Source organism: Rana temporaria, chromosome 5, assembly GCF_905171775.1.
Source record: "Rana temporaria chromosome 5, aRanTem1.1, whole genome shotgun sequence".
Classification (NCBI taxonomy): Eukaryota; Metazoa; Chordata; class Amphibia; order Anura; family Ranidae; genus Rana; species Rana temporaria.
In genome coordinates, this window is record NC_053493.1 from 323,098,529 (window position 1) to 323,114,674 (window position 16,146).

At 42.4% G+C, this 16,146-nt stretch overlaps 1 protein-coding gene across 2 annotated transcripts in view; it reads left to right on the plus strand.

Annotated features, from left to right (window-relative positions):
* The window catches only part of LYN (LYN proto-oncogene, Src family tyrosine kinase), a 134,749-nt gene that overhangs the window by 81,559 nt on the left and 37,044 nt on the right, over nucleotides 1–16,146 (plus strand). For both annotated transcript variants that reach the window (XM_040354223.1, XM_040354224.1), the window contains exons 7-9: nucleotides 3,915–4,064; nucleotides 6,208–6,360; nucleotides 9,512–9,694. In XM_040354223.1, the coding sequence (XP_040210157.1) occupies nucleotides 3,915–4,064; nucleotides 6,208–6,360; nucleotides 9,512–9,694 (486 nt within the window). The remainder of the gene's footprint in view (nucleotides 1–3,914; nucleotides 4,065–6,207; nucleotides 6,361–9,511; nucleotides 9,695–16,146) is intronic.

The window sequence follows — 16,146 nt, forward strand, 5'->3', positions numbered from 1 at the left end:
AGGAAAAATTAAGATATTTTATTACAACATTGGCTAGGTAATATACCAAGGAAATCTCTTTTTTTTTTTTTTTAATAATAATATGGTTTTAAACCCACTTAGTTTGGTAATGGTTTTCATTTTAGAAGACACCCTGCTGCCTTTTATCTCAGGGAAGCTTATATCCCCAACGGGTTTCAAGTGTCTTAGGCCCCATACACACCATAGAATCCATCCGCAGATAAATCCCAGCAAATGGGTTTCAGCGGATAGATCCTATGGTGTGTACACGCCAGCGGATCTTTTTCCGCGGATAAATCTCCCCTGGCATGGATTTCCAGCAGATGGATATTTGCTGACATGCACAACATATCCATCTGCTGAAGTCCATCCCAACGGATGGATCCGCTGGTCTGTACAGACTCACCGAATCCATCCGTCCGAAGGGATCCCCCGCATGCGTCGCAATGATTCAACGCATGCGTGGATTTCCTTATATGACAGCGTTGCGCCCGTCGCCGCGACATAATCGCGGCGACGGCGCGACACGTCATCGCCAGAGGATTTCGGCGCGCATTTTAATGCGATGGTGAGTACACTCCATCGCATTAAAATCTTCTGAAATCCTCGAGAGGATTTATCCGCGGAAACGGTCCGCTGGACCGTATGCGCGGATAAATCCTCCCGTGTGTATGGGGCCTTAGGTTTGATAGGATTTGGAATAATTTTGCTTTTGTTGTCTGTCATTTACAGCCTGCAAATTAGGTAGTACCCGTCAGTGGCTAGGGACAGTAGTTAGAAATAGTTAGACGCCTAAGGCTTTACTGTTGACTTTAAGGGCCTATTCACACCTTTGCATTTTAACATATATCAATTATTGTACATAGGGTAGTCATGGGGAGTTATTTACGAAAGGCAAAACCACTTTGCACTACATGTGCACTTGAAAGTGCATTTGGAATTGCAGTCACTGTAAATCTGAGGGGAAGATCTGAAATGAGGGGAAGCTCTGCTGATTTTATCATCCAAACATGTGCAAGCTAAAATGCTTTTTTTTTCCCTTGCATGCCCCCCTCGGATCTACAGCGACTGCACTTGCAAGTGCACTTGTAGTGCAAAGTGGATTTTCTTTTAGTAAATAACCCCCTTGGTTTTAAATTGTGCTAGTTCACACCTAAGTAATATGTTAACCTACACATTCTGTTTTTTGACGCACCAGCATATGTTATGCATTACCTTTTGGGTGGGCAATAGTAGAACAGCTCTCATTCACTGTTTTAACTCCTTGACGCTGACTGTACACAAATATGCAGCCCCACTGCGCTGATTTTTTTTCCGCGGGGCAGCATATCTGTGTATCTCCCTTTATGCTGGGAGCACACCACACAGTGCACTCCCAGCACAGAGACCGGCCTCTCCGCGGGAGACCTAGGCCAGTACTAACAATCAGGACCAAGATCTCCAGATTAAGGGTCACCTGATCGCTATGATAGCCTCTGATTGGCTATCACAGTGATCAGTTACTTGGAAGCCGGCCCCCGTGTTTTCCTCTGTGAATGGAGGAGAGAGATACTTAGTATCTCTCTCTCTGCTTGCAGATAAAAATAATAGTAAAGTAAAATCAAATAAAATAATACAAAAAATACCTAGATCAATGTTTTATCTAGGTCAGTGCTGGGGTTAGTGTCAGGGTCAGTATTGTTTTTATTTTTTTTTTACTGGATTTTTTTTTTTAAATACGGTAGTATCTTATGAGTACAAACAACAACTAACGTACACATGTGGTTAAACTGCAATCGTCAGGAGCAGGAGAATTTATTTGGGGTTGTTTTCCTGGTGGTAGGTTATGGTAGTAGCAATAAATATACAGCTAAAGTTTAAAAAAAATATTTCTTTACTATTTTGGGCTAGTTTTCATTTGGTAATAAAAAAGCCCAACTTGTCCTGAAAAAAAACACAGTATAATCCACCTGGATGAACAAAGTAGTTGTGATGATATGTACAGTTTTACTAACACCTGTCAAAGATGCAAAATTGTGCTTAGGAATTTAGATTTGTTTACCCTTAGCCACGAAGGGGTTAATAACATTGCTGTTAAAGTGGTTGTAAACCTACATTAAAAAAAAAAAAAAAAAAACCTGCAAGACAAAGGCATAAAGAGCTAGTATGCATCGCATGAAATACTTACCTTAGATTAAAACTGTTTCAGAGGTCCCTGTACACCGATGTGACTGGTGACATGTCTCCCGGAGTTATTTCCGGGTTTGCGGGCTCCGGCGCTTTGATTAGCATGTCACCGGTGACGGCACAGGCCCTTTAGAAATGGCACAATTCCAGCCATTTCTTCAGTGCGCATGCGTCGAACCGTGTGGGTTTAGGAGATATTTACAGTACCTACAGGTAACCCTTATTATAGGCTTACCTGTAGGTACAAGTGGTGTAACAGGGTTTGCAACCACTTTAACACACATGAACTGCACTTAATATTCACGTAACAGAATGTGATCTGAATGTGAATGTGTCTGAAATAACTGGTTGAACGGATTATGAAGATACAAGCATATTTACTTGCTTTTGGGAATGAAAAATTTCAGATAATTGATACATTTATTTTGAACGCTTTGTTAGAGAATTCTATTTGAAGCCTAGTCAAATTTAATCAGCCGCAAATTTAAGTCAGGTAAATTTTCCAAGTCATTTGGTCGATGTTTTACTGTTTTACTTTTACCACTCAGAGCATATCTGACAAAATTCCTGGTTTTATCTCACAATTGCCAGCTTTTAATACTAGTGTAGACTGATATGAGTCTTAGGTCAATGGAGCCAAACTATAGGACATTTACCTGATGAACACGTGTAAAAAAAAATTGTTTCAGCCACAAATATTATGCATTGTTAACCACTAAAGAGCCGCGCTATAGACGAAAGACGTCCACAGCGCGGGTCTCAACTGCTGGGTGGACGTCCCTTTATGTGCATTCCCCGCACGCGCCGCTGGGGGCGCACAGCGGGGAAACACTGTGCCCGGCGCATCGCTGAGATGCCGATGCGCGTGCCTGGCGGCCACGATGTCCGCCAGGTACCCGCGATCGGCGGTGACAGAGCAGGGACGTGGAGCTCTGTGTGTAAACACAGAGCTCCACGTCCTATCAGGGAGAGAGGAGACCGATGCTGTGTCCCTTGTACATAGGGACACAGCATCGGTCACCTCCCCCAGTCAGTCCCCCTCCACACACAGTTAGAACACACCCAGGGAATACATTTAAGGCCTTCCTCACCCCCTAGTGTTAACCCCTTCTCTGCCAGTCACATGTAATTAGTGCATTTTTATAGCACTGTTTGCTGTATAAATGTGAATGGTGTCAAAAGTGTCTGATATGTCCGCCGCAATATCGCAGGCCTGACGGAAAAAAAAATCGCAGATCGCCGCCATTACTAGTAAAAAAAAAAAAAAGAATCATAAATCTATCCCCTATATTGTAGGCGCTATTTTTTTTCGCAAACCAATCAATATACACTTATTGCGATTTTTTTTAACAAAAATATGTAGAAGAATAGGTATCAGCCTAAACCGAGGAAAAAAATATATTTAAAAAAAAAATTGGGATATTATTATAACGTAAAAAATATTGTGTTTTTTTCAAAATTTTTTGTCTTTTTTTGTTAATAGCGCAAAAAATAAAAATCGCAGAGATGATCAAATACCACCAAAAGAAAGCTCTATTTGTGGGAAAAAAATTATACAAATATAATTTGGGTACAGTGTTGTATGACCGCGCAATTGTCATTCAAAATGCGTCAGCGCTGAAAGCTGAAAATTGGTCTGGGCACGAAGGGGGTTTAAGTGCCCAGTAATGAAGTGGTTAACAACTGCATTTGTTTATAAATTATTGTAGCTCTTTACATGTATTTTTTCTTTTTTCCCCCATTTGCAGGCAGCTACTCATTATCAATAAGAGATTTTGATCCCAAGACTGGCGATGTCATCAAACACTACAAAATCAGAACTCTTGACAATGGTGGTTTTTATATATCTCCTAGAATTACTTTCCCATGTATTAGTGACATGATCCAGCATTACCAGAGTAAGTAGCCTCTTACATAGTTACATTGTAGACAAGGTTGAAAAAAGATACAAGTCCATCAAGTCCCACCTATGTGTGTGATTTTATGCCAGTATTACATTGTATATCCCTGTATGTTGTGGTCATTCAGGTGATTATCTAATAGTTTTTTGAAACTATCGATGCTCCCTGCTGAAACCACTGCCTGTGGAAGAGAATTCCACATCCTAACCACTCTTAGGCCCCGTACAGACGACCAAACATGTCTGCTGAAACTGGTCTGCGGGCCAGTTTCAGCAGACATGTTCGGTCGTGTGTAGGCCCGAGCGTGCAGGATTCCAGCAAACATTTGCCCGCCGGGCCTTTTCCCAGCGGACAAATATTCCTGGACTTGTTTTAAAACAGTCCGCTGGAATCCTGCCCGCTCGGACATGTTCGGTCGTCTGTACAGACCTACCGTACATGTCCGAGCGCCCGCCATCCCTCGCATGCGTCGAATGACTTTGACGCATGCGTGGAAGCATTTAACTGGCAGGCCCGCCCACGTCGCCGCGTCATTGTCGCGGCGACACCGCGGACACGCCCCGCGTATTGTTTACGCGTGGCTTTCTGTACGATGGTTATTACAGCCATCGTACAGAAAGCCCCGGGCAGACATGTACGGTGAAAACGGTCCGGCGGACCGGTTTCATCGTACATGTTTGCTGGTGTGTACACGGCCTTACAGTAAAGAGCCCTCTGCAAAGTTTAAGGTTAAACTGCTTTTCTTCTAGTTTTAGTGAATGTGTCTCATTAAATTCATGGAAATGTTTTATCCCTATTGTGGGGTCACCAGTACGGTATTTGTACATTGAAATCATATACCCTCTCAAGCGTCTCCTCTCTAGAGAGAACAAGTTCAATGCTCGTAACCTTTCCTCATAACTAAGGTCCTCCAGTTCCGTTATTCATTTTGTTGCCCTTCTCTGGACTCTCCCTTTCCAGTGCATCCTTCCTGAGGACTGGTGCCTAGAACTGGACAGCATACTCCACTATACCTCTACTATGGTGGAATCTGTGTTGATATATGTGTAAATTACTACAATAAAAATACAGTTTTATAATGGTAAGAAGTGTAACTGATAGATTCTAGACCAGTAACTGGCAGATTCTAGACCAGTGTTTCTCAACCTTTTTTTTTCATGGCACCCATTGAGAATGTGCTAACTCTTGAGGCACGCCAGTGTAAAATATGGTCCCTTATTACATCAGAAGCCTATTCCCCTTCACATCAGGTTACTTATTCCCCCTTCCCTTTTACATCAAAGTCCCCATGCCCCCTCCCTCCTTCACATCAGCGTCGTTAATCCATTTCCCCTCTTTCACATCAGAGTCCTCAGTCCACTCCCCCCTTCCCCTCCACCTTTCACATCAGAGCCCTAAGATACCCCTCCTTTCTCAGATGAGAGTCCAACCTCCCAATCCCAAGGCAGATTTCAATTCCCTTCTGAATGCTGGGGCTGTCTTGAATACCGTCTACCCTGGACTAGCTTAATGGGTTTCCATGCTGCTGATGGCGCACCAACCTGCACTGTTGCAATGAGAAAACACCAGATGCAGCACAGCATTCCTGATGAGCCGAGATGGCACACCAGAGTGACTCTGCACCCTGGTTGACAAACGTTGCACTAGACTTTCAAACCTACCTTATGCTATAGAGCACAAGTGCCTGTGTATGTGTTCGCGCTATGAAGAAAGGTCTTACGGTATATTCAAGTCAACAACGCATTACCTTTATGACTTACTTTCATCTTAGTTGGTAACTGCTTTGTTAACTTTTATTAACTTTTGGTCATAAAGTAACAAAGACTTCTATTAAATTCTTACCTGGCAGGAATAATTTTTTATATTTAGATAAGCCATTCATACACGAACATGGCTTGTTTGTTTTTATTGTAAGCTATAATGACTTTCTTTAAACTCCAGCCGAAAAGTCTTCATTAGTCTTTTGCAATATAAAACAAAATCAAACATCTATGCTAAGTAACCTAATCGTTGCCCTATGGTGACCTCAACAGGTCCAATGACATAATTTTATTATTAGTGTACTGTTGTTGTTATTATTTTGTTGTATATATTTTTCAATCTTACACTTATTCTTGGTTTATATTTCTCATTTTAATAGAACAAGCAGATGGTCTGTGTAGGAAACTTGATAAGCCATGCCATTCTCCCAAGCCACAGAAACCCTGGGACAAAGATGCCTGGGAAATTCCAAGAGAATCAATCAAACTGTTGAAGAAACTTGGAGCTGGCCAATTTGGGGAAGTCTGGATGGGTAAGCATGCAGACAAATTATGATTGTGGCTCTAGGTCAGTCTCTCCTATAAATCTATAGGTGTGCGTTTTAGGGTTGCCAGGGTTGGCTATGCAGATCAACACAGCTCAACTGAAGTGCTGTGAAGAAGCCCTTAATAGCAGGAGAAGGACAAAGTGTAGTCCTACAGATGATAGGGGCTTTGTAGCTGTGACTACAACAGCCTACACGTTTGTGGGACCTGAGAAAAGTGTGTGTGCCACTCAGGCTCGATTGAGAGGCGCAGCTGCTGCTAGAATGCTGGCAGGGGATGGAGCCTGTCCTGACTCCTGCAAAGGTTCAAGAAAGGAAGGGTGACCTCTGGAAGTCACACATCTAGGGTGTCTTGCTGCAATGAATGGAGTGGCAACCTCAGCCTGGACTCCGACCAGGCCATGCCCCCAATGCATTTCATTTCGCCCCCTGGAGCTTACTCATGGGGATAGAAAAGTCATGCGTATAATACTCCCCATACAAATGAGTTCACAATCCTCATTCCCATGCCCCCATATATTGGGGGCATGGCCTGGTCGGAGTCTAGGCTGAGGTTGCCACTCCATTCATTGCAGCAGGACACCATAGATGTGCGACTTCCAGGGGTCACCCTTCCTTTCTTGAGCCTAAGTGTTTGTATTAGATGGGCAGTAAATCCATTTGATTAGTGGATAATCTGTCCACTGATCCCCGCTGAACAGGTGGATAACAGGTCCTGTCCACTCCGGATGAGCGGTTGGATGTCAACAGACCACCTGTCCATTTCCAACTGGCTATCATCCGATCCAATCTGCCAGATGGATGGGGAACAGATCTCTATCCGCCTGATTTTAGCAGACAGGATCGGATTGGATGTCTGCAGGCATCAATGGACACATGCCCGTTGACATCTACCCCTCCATAGAGAGCAATGGATGGTCCAATCGGGTCCACCTGAAAAACTGACAGGCGGAGACAATTGGTCCATCCATGTCAAAGGGGCCTTATGTGTTTAATACACATTCTGCTATAGTGTAACATATAGTATACCTCTGCTGAAATCACCTGCCAGTGAAGTAACAAATACATTATTCATTACCTTAAAACAAAGCACAGGTTTGCTTTAAAATAAAAATAGAAGTTCCACTTTTATAAACTGCATCCCTTCTTGTTTTCCCTAGTGAGTTCTTTATTTAGCAACCTGCTATAAGCTGCTGTTACAATGTAGACACAATGACCCCTGTAATTGTGAATTGTACATTGTACAAGTATTCATTACTTTAAAAAGGGTCCTGCTCATTGTATAAGATTGTTAATGATAATTGCCAATATGTAAAAATATTTGAACATAATACAATAGAAAAAGGACAGATTTATGAATGGATATTTATGCTTTCCCATAGCTACCATAAGATTTAGTTTTAGAATGTAAAAGGCCAAAGGTTTATGTACATTCACAACCCAGGAAATGACACGGGCAGTTTTTGCAACAGCTAGAAGCATGAGTTTCAAGATGTTTCCTCTTGTTGACATTAAAAAGCTTGACGTTCAATTTGAGAGGTTAGTCTGTCCAAATGAATGTAGAAATTGGGGATAATGATGCCATATGTGGATTTCATTGTGTTTCCTCTCATATGTCAACAGACAATTATTGTATTCTTTATAGGAAGCGTTTTGTAGTTATGGTAACACATTAGCAGTGTGTTATGGAAATAAGTCCGATTGCTCAAGTACATATATATTGTATTTTTTATTTTTATTGTCAGTTTGGATTTTCCAGTGCTTTATTGTCAAAGACAAGCACATATAAACACTTTTGGTGCGAGTCAGTACTGACTAGACAAGAAAATGTTATTTATTAAACAATGATGTGTAAAGAGGTTATAAATGCCAAGCTATGGCTGTATTATCAATTATTTTACATGGTGCATCATGTGCGATCAGACTCTACACAATACGATCACATCTCAGACGCTAATGCGGCTCTTCTCCACCAAATTAATCAATTGTACCAGCAACAGGAATAACACACACAAGATACAAAATTCTTACTTCATTAAAATAGTCAGTGCTTTCAAAAGTTCTGTGCCTAGCAGGAAACATCTCAGAACAGAACGTGTTCCTGCTGGATTTTTTAATATGCCTTCCTATATCTTTATTATTTACATTTTTTGGGCCATTGGTGGTTCTAACACCCCGTACTAATAAATAATATTTAGTATGTCAATTTACTTAAGCTCAGAACTTGTTTAAACCAATATATATCCATATAAAATCTCACAATATGATTGTTACGTCACTATTTTAAAGGCTGATCCTGTAAAATACTGTTCTCTAGAAGTTCAGTACCCCCTGGGTTACCTGACATGTAGACAGGTGACAAAAAGACAACTGTGCATGGTAGCCAATCAGCTTCTAATTTCAGCTTGTTTTATTAAACGTTGACAATTGTCAAAAATTGGAAGCTGATTGGCTTCTATGCAGAGCTGCACCAGATTTTGAACTTTCCAGTTTGTGTAAATCAACCCCCTGAGGTCAAAACATAGGTTGCAGTACAATACATTTGGGTATGGTCTTGTTGGGTCTGGAGGGGGGAGAGGCACATACTTTCCTTTAGTGCAGTGCTGAAGGTGGCACTGAATTTGATCCACCTAAAAAGCACTCTATAGGCTGCTGTAATGAACAAAAGATTTGAGGATTTGGCGTGCACTTGTGGCCTAACTCATTGAATTAAATCTAAAGGGGTATTGCTTTTAGGCTCAAGTACAGTAAAACCTTGGTTTGCGAGCATAATTCGTTTTATTATGCTTGTAATCCAAAGCACTTGTATATCAAAGTATTTTTTTACAGGGTATAAAAGAGAAGAGGCACCGCTAAGTGTAGCAATAAGTTGCTAAATGTTGTACCTTCATTAAATGTAACCATATTGTTACACTTAGAGGCTCCCCTCTTCTTTTTTTATCCTCAGTTGTGACATGACGCTACTCTTATATCAAGACATCGCTTGTATATCAAGGCAAAATGTATTAAAACACTTTGCTTGTGTTGCAAAACGCTCTCAATCCAAGATATTCTCAAACCAAGGTTTTATTGTAATTACTTTTTGTTAATTCATTCACATAAAAACCTTATGTGACACTTTAATAATCATCCATTTCAGGTTTCTATAACAATAATACAAAAATAGCAGTGAAAACATTGAAAACTGGGACCATGTCAGTGGAAGCCTTTATGCAAGAGGCAAATCTAATGAAGACTCTCCAGCATGATAAACTGGTCAGACTTTATGCTGTGGTCACAAAGCAGGAACCCATTTATATCATTACTGAATACATGGCCAAAGGTGAGTCCAATATCTACATGTGCATGGCAAGTATGTGTATATAATTGTATATCCTCAAAAGTAATCGCTAATATATATCTAAAAAATACTCTAAAGCATACACAAAGATGATACATATATTTAATACAACCAATTCTGAAGGATGCGCCACTCACAAAAATAACATTCACCACTTTGCGGATAGAATCAAATTGTGACCTTCACCCAAAACTGAAAAGGGTAAATCGTCAGAATTTTAGAACACCAATATAACAGAGGTCCAATTTAAGCACTTGATGGACCATATCTCTCCTAAATCAAGGTAACCACTTATAGAACCTCAGTGTTCTTTGATGCCATTAGAGCTTGTTGAGGGTGTAGGTCCACACTGATGGGTCAGACTTCCAGATAATTATTTTCAACAATGGAATCATACAAGGATACAGGGAAACTACCTATGAGTTTTGTTCTAAAGGACATCCTTAGGCCTCATATACACATTTTCTGCAGATTTTTGTCTTCAGATTTTCCAAAACCATATAATATGAGGTCAAACCTTAAGCCCCCGTACACACGGTCGGACCGAACCGATGAGAATGAACTGAAGTTCAGTTTCATCGGACCAAACCGACTGTGTGTATAGGCCATCGGTCTGTTTTCCTTCGGTCCAAAATTTTAAAACATGCTTCAAAACCGAACCGATGGACCGCTGCCCCATCGGACCAAACCGATGGTTAGTACAGAAAAGCATCGGTTCAAAACCCGCGCATGCTCAGAATCAAGTCGACGCATGCTTGGAAGCATTGAACTTCATTTTATTCAGCACGTCGTGTGTTTGACGTCACTGCATTCTGACCCGATCAGATTTTGGACTGACGGTGTGTACACACATCAGGCCGTACGGCCACTTCAGAGGTGAACCGATGAAAACGGCCCGACGGACCAGTCACATCGGTTTGGTCCGACCGTGTGTGCAAGGCCTAAGAGTTTCAATTTATATGCAATCAGGCAGGCCCTTGCACTACATGGTCTTGGTAAATCTGAATACAAAAATCTGCAGAAAATCTAATAGTGTGTATGAGGTCTTAGACGAAAAGTGAAGGATGGAGCCAGGAGGTTTATGATATCAAGCGTTGCATCTTACACAAGGTGCCAGCATTTTTTATTGATTTTTTATTTGCCTTATGCCATTTATTCCCTTCTTGCATAACTGCAATTTTTTAAAATAATTACTTGAAATTATGACGAACCAACCATCAGCTTGGACAAAGGCTCTCACCAGCCCCTACCAGCATGGTATATGTAGGTATGGGTATATGCAGGCCTGAGGTACACATAGTTTGTTTGTCTCTTCATTCCCCTTCTTCTCTTAAGTGGTCTACAGAGGGTACAGTTACTTGACTGTGCTTACCCATAAGCCCTGAGGTTTGTGAGCTACAATACCTTGTAAGCTGAATTTAGTACAGCATTTGTAATAGTGTATCTGAAAATTTGTAATTTTTAATAGTGTATCTGAAAATTGTCACATTTAAAACAACAGAAATACGAGGTGGGTCTAAAAAGTTGGTGAATCAGAAAACAAACAAAACAGAAGATACAAACAAATTATCTTTACTGGCCTTCAAAATATTCGCCATCCTTTACAACACACTTTTCACAATGTTCATAAAGCTGGAAACTGTCAGCAAAGGCCTCTTCATGAATTGATTGTAGAACCTCTGTCACACATTCTGGGATTGCCGCTATTTCCGCAAAACCTGCACCTTTCATAATGCTCTTTAGGCGGGGAAACAGAAAGAAGTACACACTCATCAGATCAGGGGAATATGGTGGATGATCAAGAACAGGTATGCTGCCGAAGAATTGACGCACACGAATAGCACAGTGCATAGACGTGTTATTGTACAGCAACTTCCACTGTATAGTCCTGTGCAATTTTGGCCAAACACGGCGGATGCGCTGTAGCAACCATTTTAAATCTTCCTTGTAGAATGTGGCATTCATGGTTTGACACACAGGAACTACCGTATTTGCCGGTGTATAAGGCGACCGGGCGTATAAGACGACCCCCTAATTTTACATTTTTTAAGATTTTTTTGCCTGTACTCACCGTATAAGACAACCCCCCTTCCTAGGCTTCCAACGCTTCATATTTCTTCCTTCTGGAGCCATATTCTTCTTCCTTCTTAATTTCAATAGTTTTTTATTTAGGTCATAACAGAGATCATAACACATTTCAGACATTTGAGCAATTCACATCACAGCGAGGTAGGCATCGAGTAGCACAACAAAATAAACGTAACCTCAGTGCTGACTAATGGGGTAAAAGAAATAAAAATAAAAAAACATCAATAGGGAACTATGCTGTAGCAATAATGGAAATTGGACTACAAATATTCAAACCCCTGGTGCCCAGTGCTCATTGCGAGCGTGAAAACCTGATTTGTCTCTAATAAATGTCTGGTAAGAATGGTCGACAGTCGACCGACATAACCTATAAATGTAAGTTTAAGTGAAACTGGGGACATAGATGGAGGTAGAGAGAAAAGAAAGAAGGGTGGGGAAGGGTTGAGAGGGAAAAGTAAGGTGAAATAGAAGAAGAAGAGGAGGAGAAAGAAGAAGAAGAAGAAGATGGAGCCATAGCAGGACCAGCAAATCTAATATGGTAGTCTAACCCGTCTTACAATGTAGTCGGAGGCCGTCATTGAAAACACAGACATTAGGAATGATACCATCTGTTCCAAAGTTCCCAATATTTACTGATGCCAGATCTGCCGCCTAATCCATAGTCAAACATTTGTTCGTAGGTACCGTGGATGTGGGTCGTTTGTATCGTTTCGGTCAGGCTCGGAGGCAACGGGTCCTTCCAGTGCCGGACCAAAACTAACCTGGCTGCTAGTAGTATGTGGGATAGTAGGATTCGTGAGTTGTAGGGTACCAAGTCCATTCCCAGGGAAAGCAATGCCATCCCTGGTTCCTGGTCTAGAGGCAGGCCCAACACTCGAATGATCAACTTAAACACCTGGTTCCAATACTGAGTGATTTTGGGGCACGCCCACAGCAGATGGTGCAGTGTGCCAGTGTTCCCACATAATCTCCAGCAAAGGGGGGAAGCCCCAGGGGCAAATTTCGATATACGGTAGGGAGTGAGATACCAACGAAGTAGGAACTTTTGATACAGCTCCCACAGATTGGCACTCCTAGTGGATGAGTATGTGACCCTGAGAGCCGTTTCCCATTGTTCTTCTAAATATACCTTATCGAAATCCCTTTCCCATGCTCTCATAGGGAGAGACTTCTGAAATACACATTTATCTTGTAGTATGGAGTAGAATAGCGAGATGCCCCTTGCTTTTGGTGACTTAGAGAGATAGTATTGGCGGACCTGCCACGGAAGCGAAATAGATGTTTCTTTGAAACCTTTCAGGAAATTACAAATTTGCAGGTACGTGTAATGGTCAGTCGGAGGCAGGTCTAGTTCTAGTTGAAGGGCTCTGAAGGTCTTGAGGGCGGGCCCTACGTGTAGGTCCGCTACCGTCAGTCTACCCCCGGGATCCCATTTGGTAAGTGAAATAGTAGGGATGAACAGTGATAAAGCTGATAGAGGGATCATTAGAGGTAAGGATCTTTGTTCAGGGGATGGGTGTAGTGTCAGGGACTTCCAAGCCGCAATAGATCCTTGGATCGTTGGGCTCATCGCGGAAGACGGGTGGGGCAGGAAGACGCTGGATAGTAAGTAGTCGTAGAGATCTTCCCCGGGGACCTGGTGGCTTTCCAGTACTGCCCAAAGACTAGGATTTGAGGAGGGGAACCATCCCTTCAGCTGGGCAAGGATAGAAGCTAAATGGTAATCTTTAATGTGCGTGTGGCCTATCCCCCCTACTGATCTATGTTTTATTAACCTGCTAAATGCGCATCGAGCCCGCTTGCCCCCCCATAAGAACTTATTAATCAGGGATTGTAAAGAGGAGAAAAAGGAGGTAGGGACCGGGATGGGCAGAGTCCTGAAGATGTAAATGAGTTGGGGAAGGATCTGCATCTTGAAAGCCGCAAGGCGGCCCGACCGGGAGAGTTCAAATTTCGTTAGATTGTTTAATTTAGATGGAATTGACTGTAGCAGGGGGTAATAGTTTTCTTTAGCTAGTTCAGACGTCTTGGGGGTAAGAGTTATACCGAGATAAGAAATCCCAGTGTCTTTCCAAACATACGGGAATCTTTCGGTTAAAGATTGTTTGAGCGCAGGCGGAATACCCATTCCCAAAACGTAGGATTTAGCGTCATTGACCTTATAGTAAGACACCGAGGAGAATAGATTTAGCGTTTCTTGGACTGAGTCTAGGGAGGATTCTACGTCTGTGAGCATGAGGATGATGTCATCCGCGAAAAGGCTTATAGTGTGTGTCGAGCCCTTGCTCCTGAACCCCCTGATCTTGGGATGCGAGCGAATGTATGAGGCCAGAGGCTCCATGAGCAAGTTAAAAATGAGTGGGGAGAGGGGGCACCCCTGGCGTGTCCCATTGGTAATATTAAAGGGGGAAGATAGCATGCCGGATATATACACCTGAGCTGAGGGGTTAGTGTAAAGCGCCATTATCGCAGAATGGATCTCGCCCGTGAAACCAAACTTGGTAAGGACCTTCTCTAAGTAGACCCAGTGAATTCTATCAAACGCCTTCTCTGCATCCAAAGCTAGGAGCAGAGAAGGCGTTTTGGTCACATTTGCTGCATGAATGATATTAATTAAACGTCTCGTCGCGTCTGCCGTCTGCCTACCCTTTGTGAACCCTGATTGATCCATATGGATCAGAGTCGGTAGTATATCGACCAACCTATTTGCGATGAGTCTGGCATAGAGCTTCAGATCGTTATTTAGCAAAGAGATCGGTCTGAAGTTCTGTGGCGTAGTTGGATCTTTCCCAGGTTTTGGAAGTGCCACAATAAGAGCGCGTAGCATCTCATTGGGGAAGGAAGAGGAGGAGGCAGCATTGTTATAAAAATCAGATAGAAAAGGGGCAAGATCAAGTTTAAAAGTTTTAACGTATTCCCCTGTGAACCCATCAGGGCCGGGAGATTTATTGATAGGTAAGGATTTGATCGCTTTAATAATCTCCGGGACTGAGAAGGGTGTATTAAGTTCATCCAGCTGGGCTGGTGTAACACGGGGAAGACTGACCTTGTCCAGGAAGGTGGATATCATGGACTCGGTGGGCTGAATCGTGGTTTGATCCTTCTTCAAATTGTAAAGAGAATTATAGTAACAACTAAATGCGTCCGCAATAGCTTGTGGGTGATATAATTTTTCTTTTGTGGTAGGATGTAAAATGTAGGGAATTTTAGTTTTGTATCTGATGCCCCGAAGGCGGTTAGCCAAAAGCTTCCCAGCTTTGTTACCGCTGACATAATATGACATCTTAAGACGCCTAGTTGCTAAGTCGAAATTGTCGAGTAGTACTATTCGCAAATCATATCTGAGTTGCGATAGTTGAGCCGATAATAATTGAGAGGTGTCATTTTTGTTTTGGGTTTCTAAGGTGTGGATTTTGGTAACCAGGTCATGTATTTGCTGTCTCCTCCTTCTCCTGGCCCCAGCTCCCATTTTAATAAGAACCCCCCTCATATATGCCTTATGGGCATTCCAAAGAGTCATAGGATTGGCAACAGAATTGACATTGCTAGAGAAGAAATTGGACAATTCCACCTGCAGCTGAGCCTTGGTGGTGCCACCCTGGATCAGCCTCGAGTTGGACCGCCAGACGAAGCATGAGTTCACGCCTGGCGAGTCAGCAACCGATAGCGTCACCGAGGCATGGTCTGACCAAGTGATGTCGTTGATTTTGGATGCAGTGATTTTGGGCAATAACCAATTGTCCGTGACGAAAAGATCCAGTCTTGTATAAATTCGGTGGCTTGATGAAAAAAAAGAAAAGTCCCTTTCTGATCCATTGAGACACCTCCAAGCATCGTAAAGTTCCTGAGCATGTAGGAGTGGTTGTAGCGAGTGGCGATGCCGGGTTGTACAAGACGTCGAGTCCATTAGTGGGTCAGGGGGAAGATTGAAATCTCCGCAGAGAAGGAGATAACCCTTTTGAACTTTTTTAGCTTTCTTAAGGACTTGGTGAAGGAATCGGATCTGATGGTTGTTGGGCGCATAGACATTGACTATGGTATATGTAGTGGAGGCAATATCACATACTAAAATGTGGTACCGACCTAGGGGGTCGGCTAGTTCGCTGTGTTTAGAGAATGCCACTGTGTCTCTTATTGCAGTAAGTACACCACCCTTTTTAGCCGATGAGCTCGCTGTGAAAACATGTGGAAACTTAGGGTGGGTACATGAGGGCATTTTCTGTTTGTGAAAGTGGGTCTCTTGTGCACATAGTACATCTCCCTTGTGATGGATAGCCTCATTCCACATAGATTTCCTCTTCACCGGATGATTTAAACCTTTAGTGTTGATCGTCAAGAATGTGACA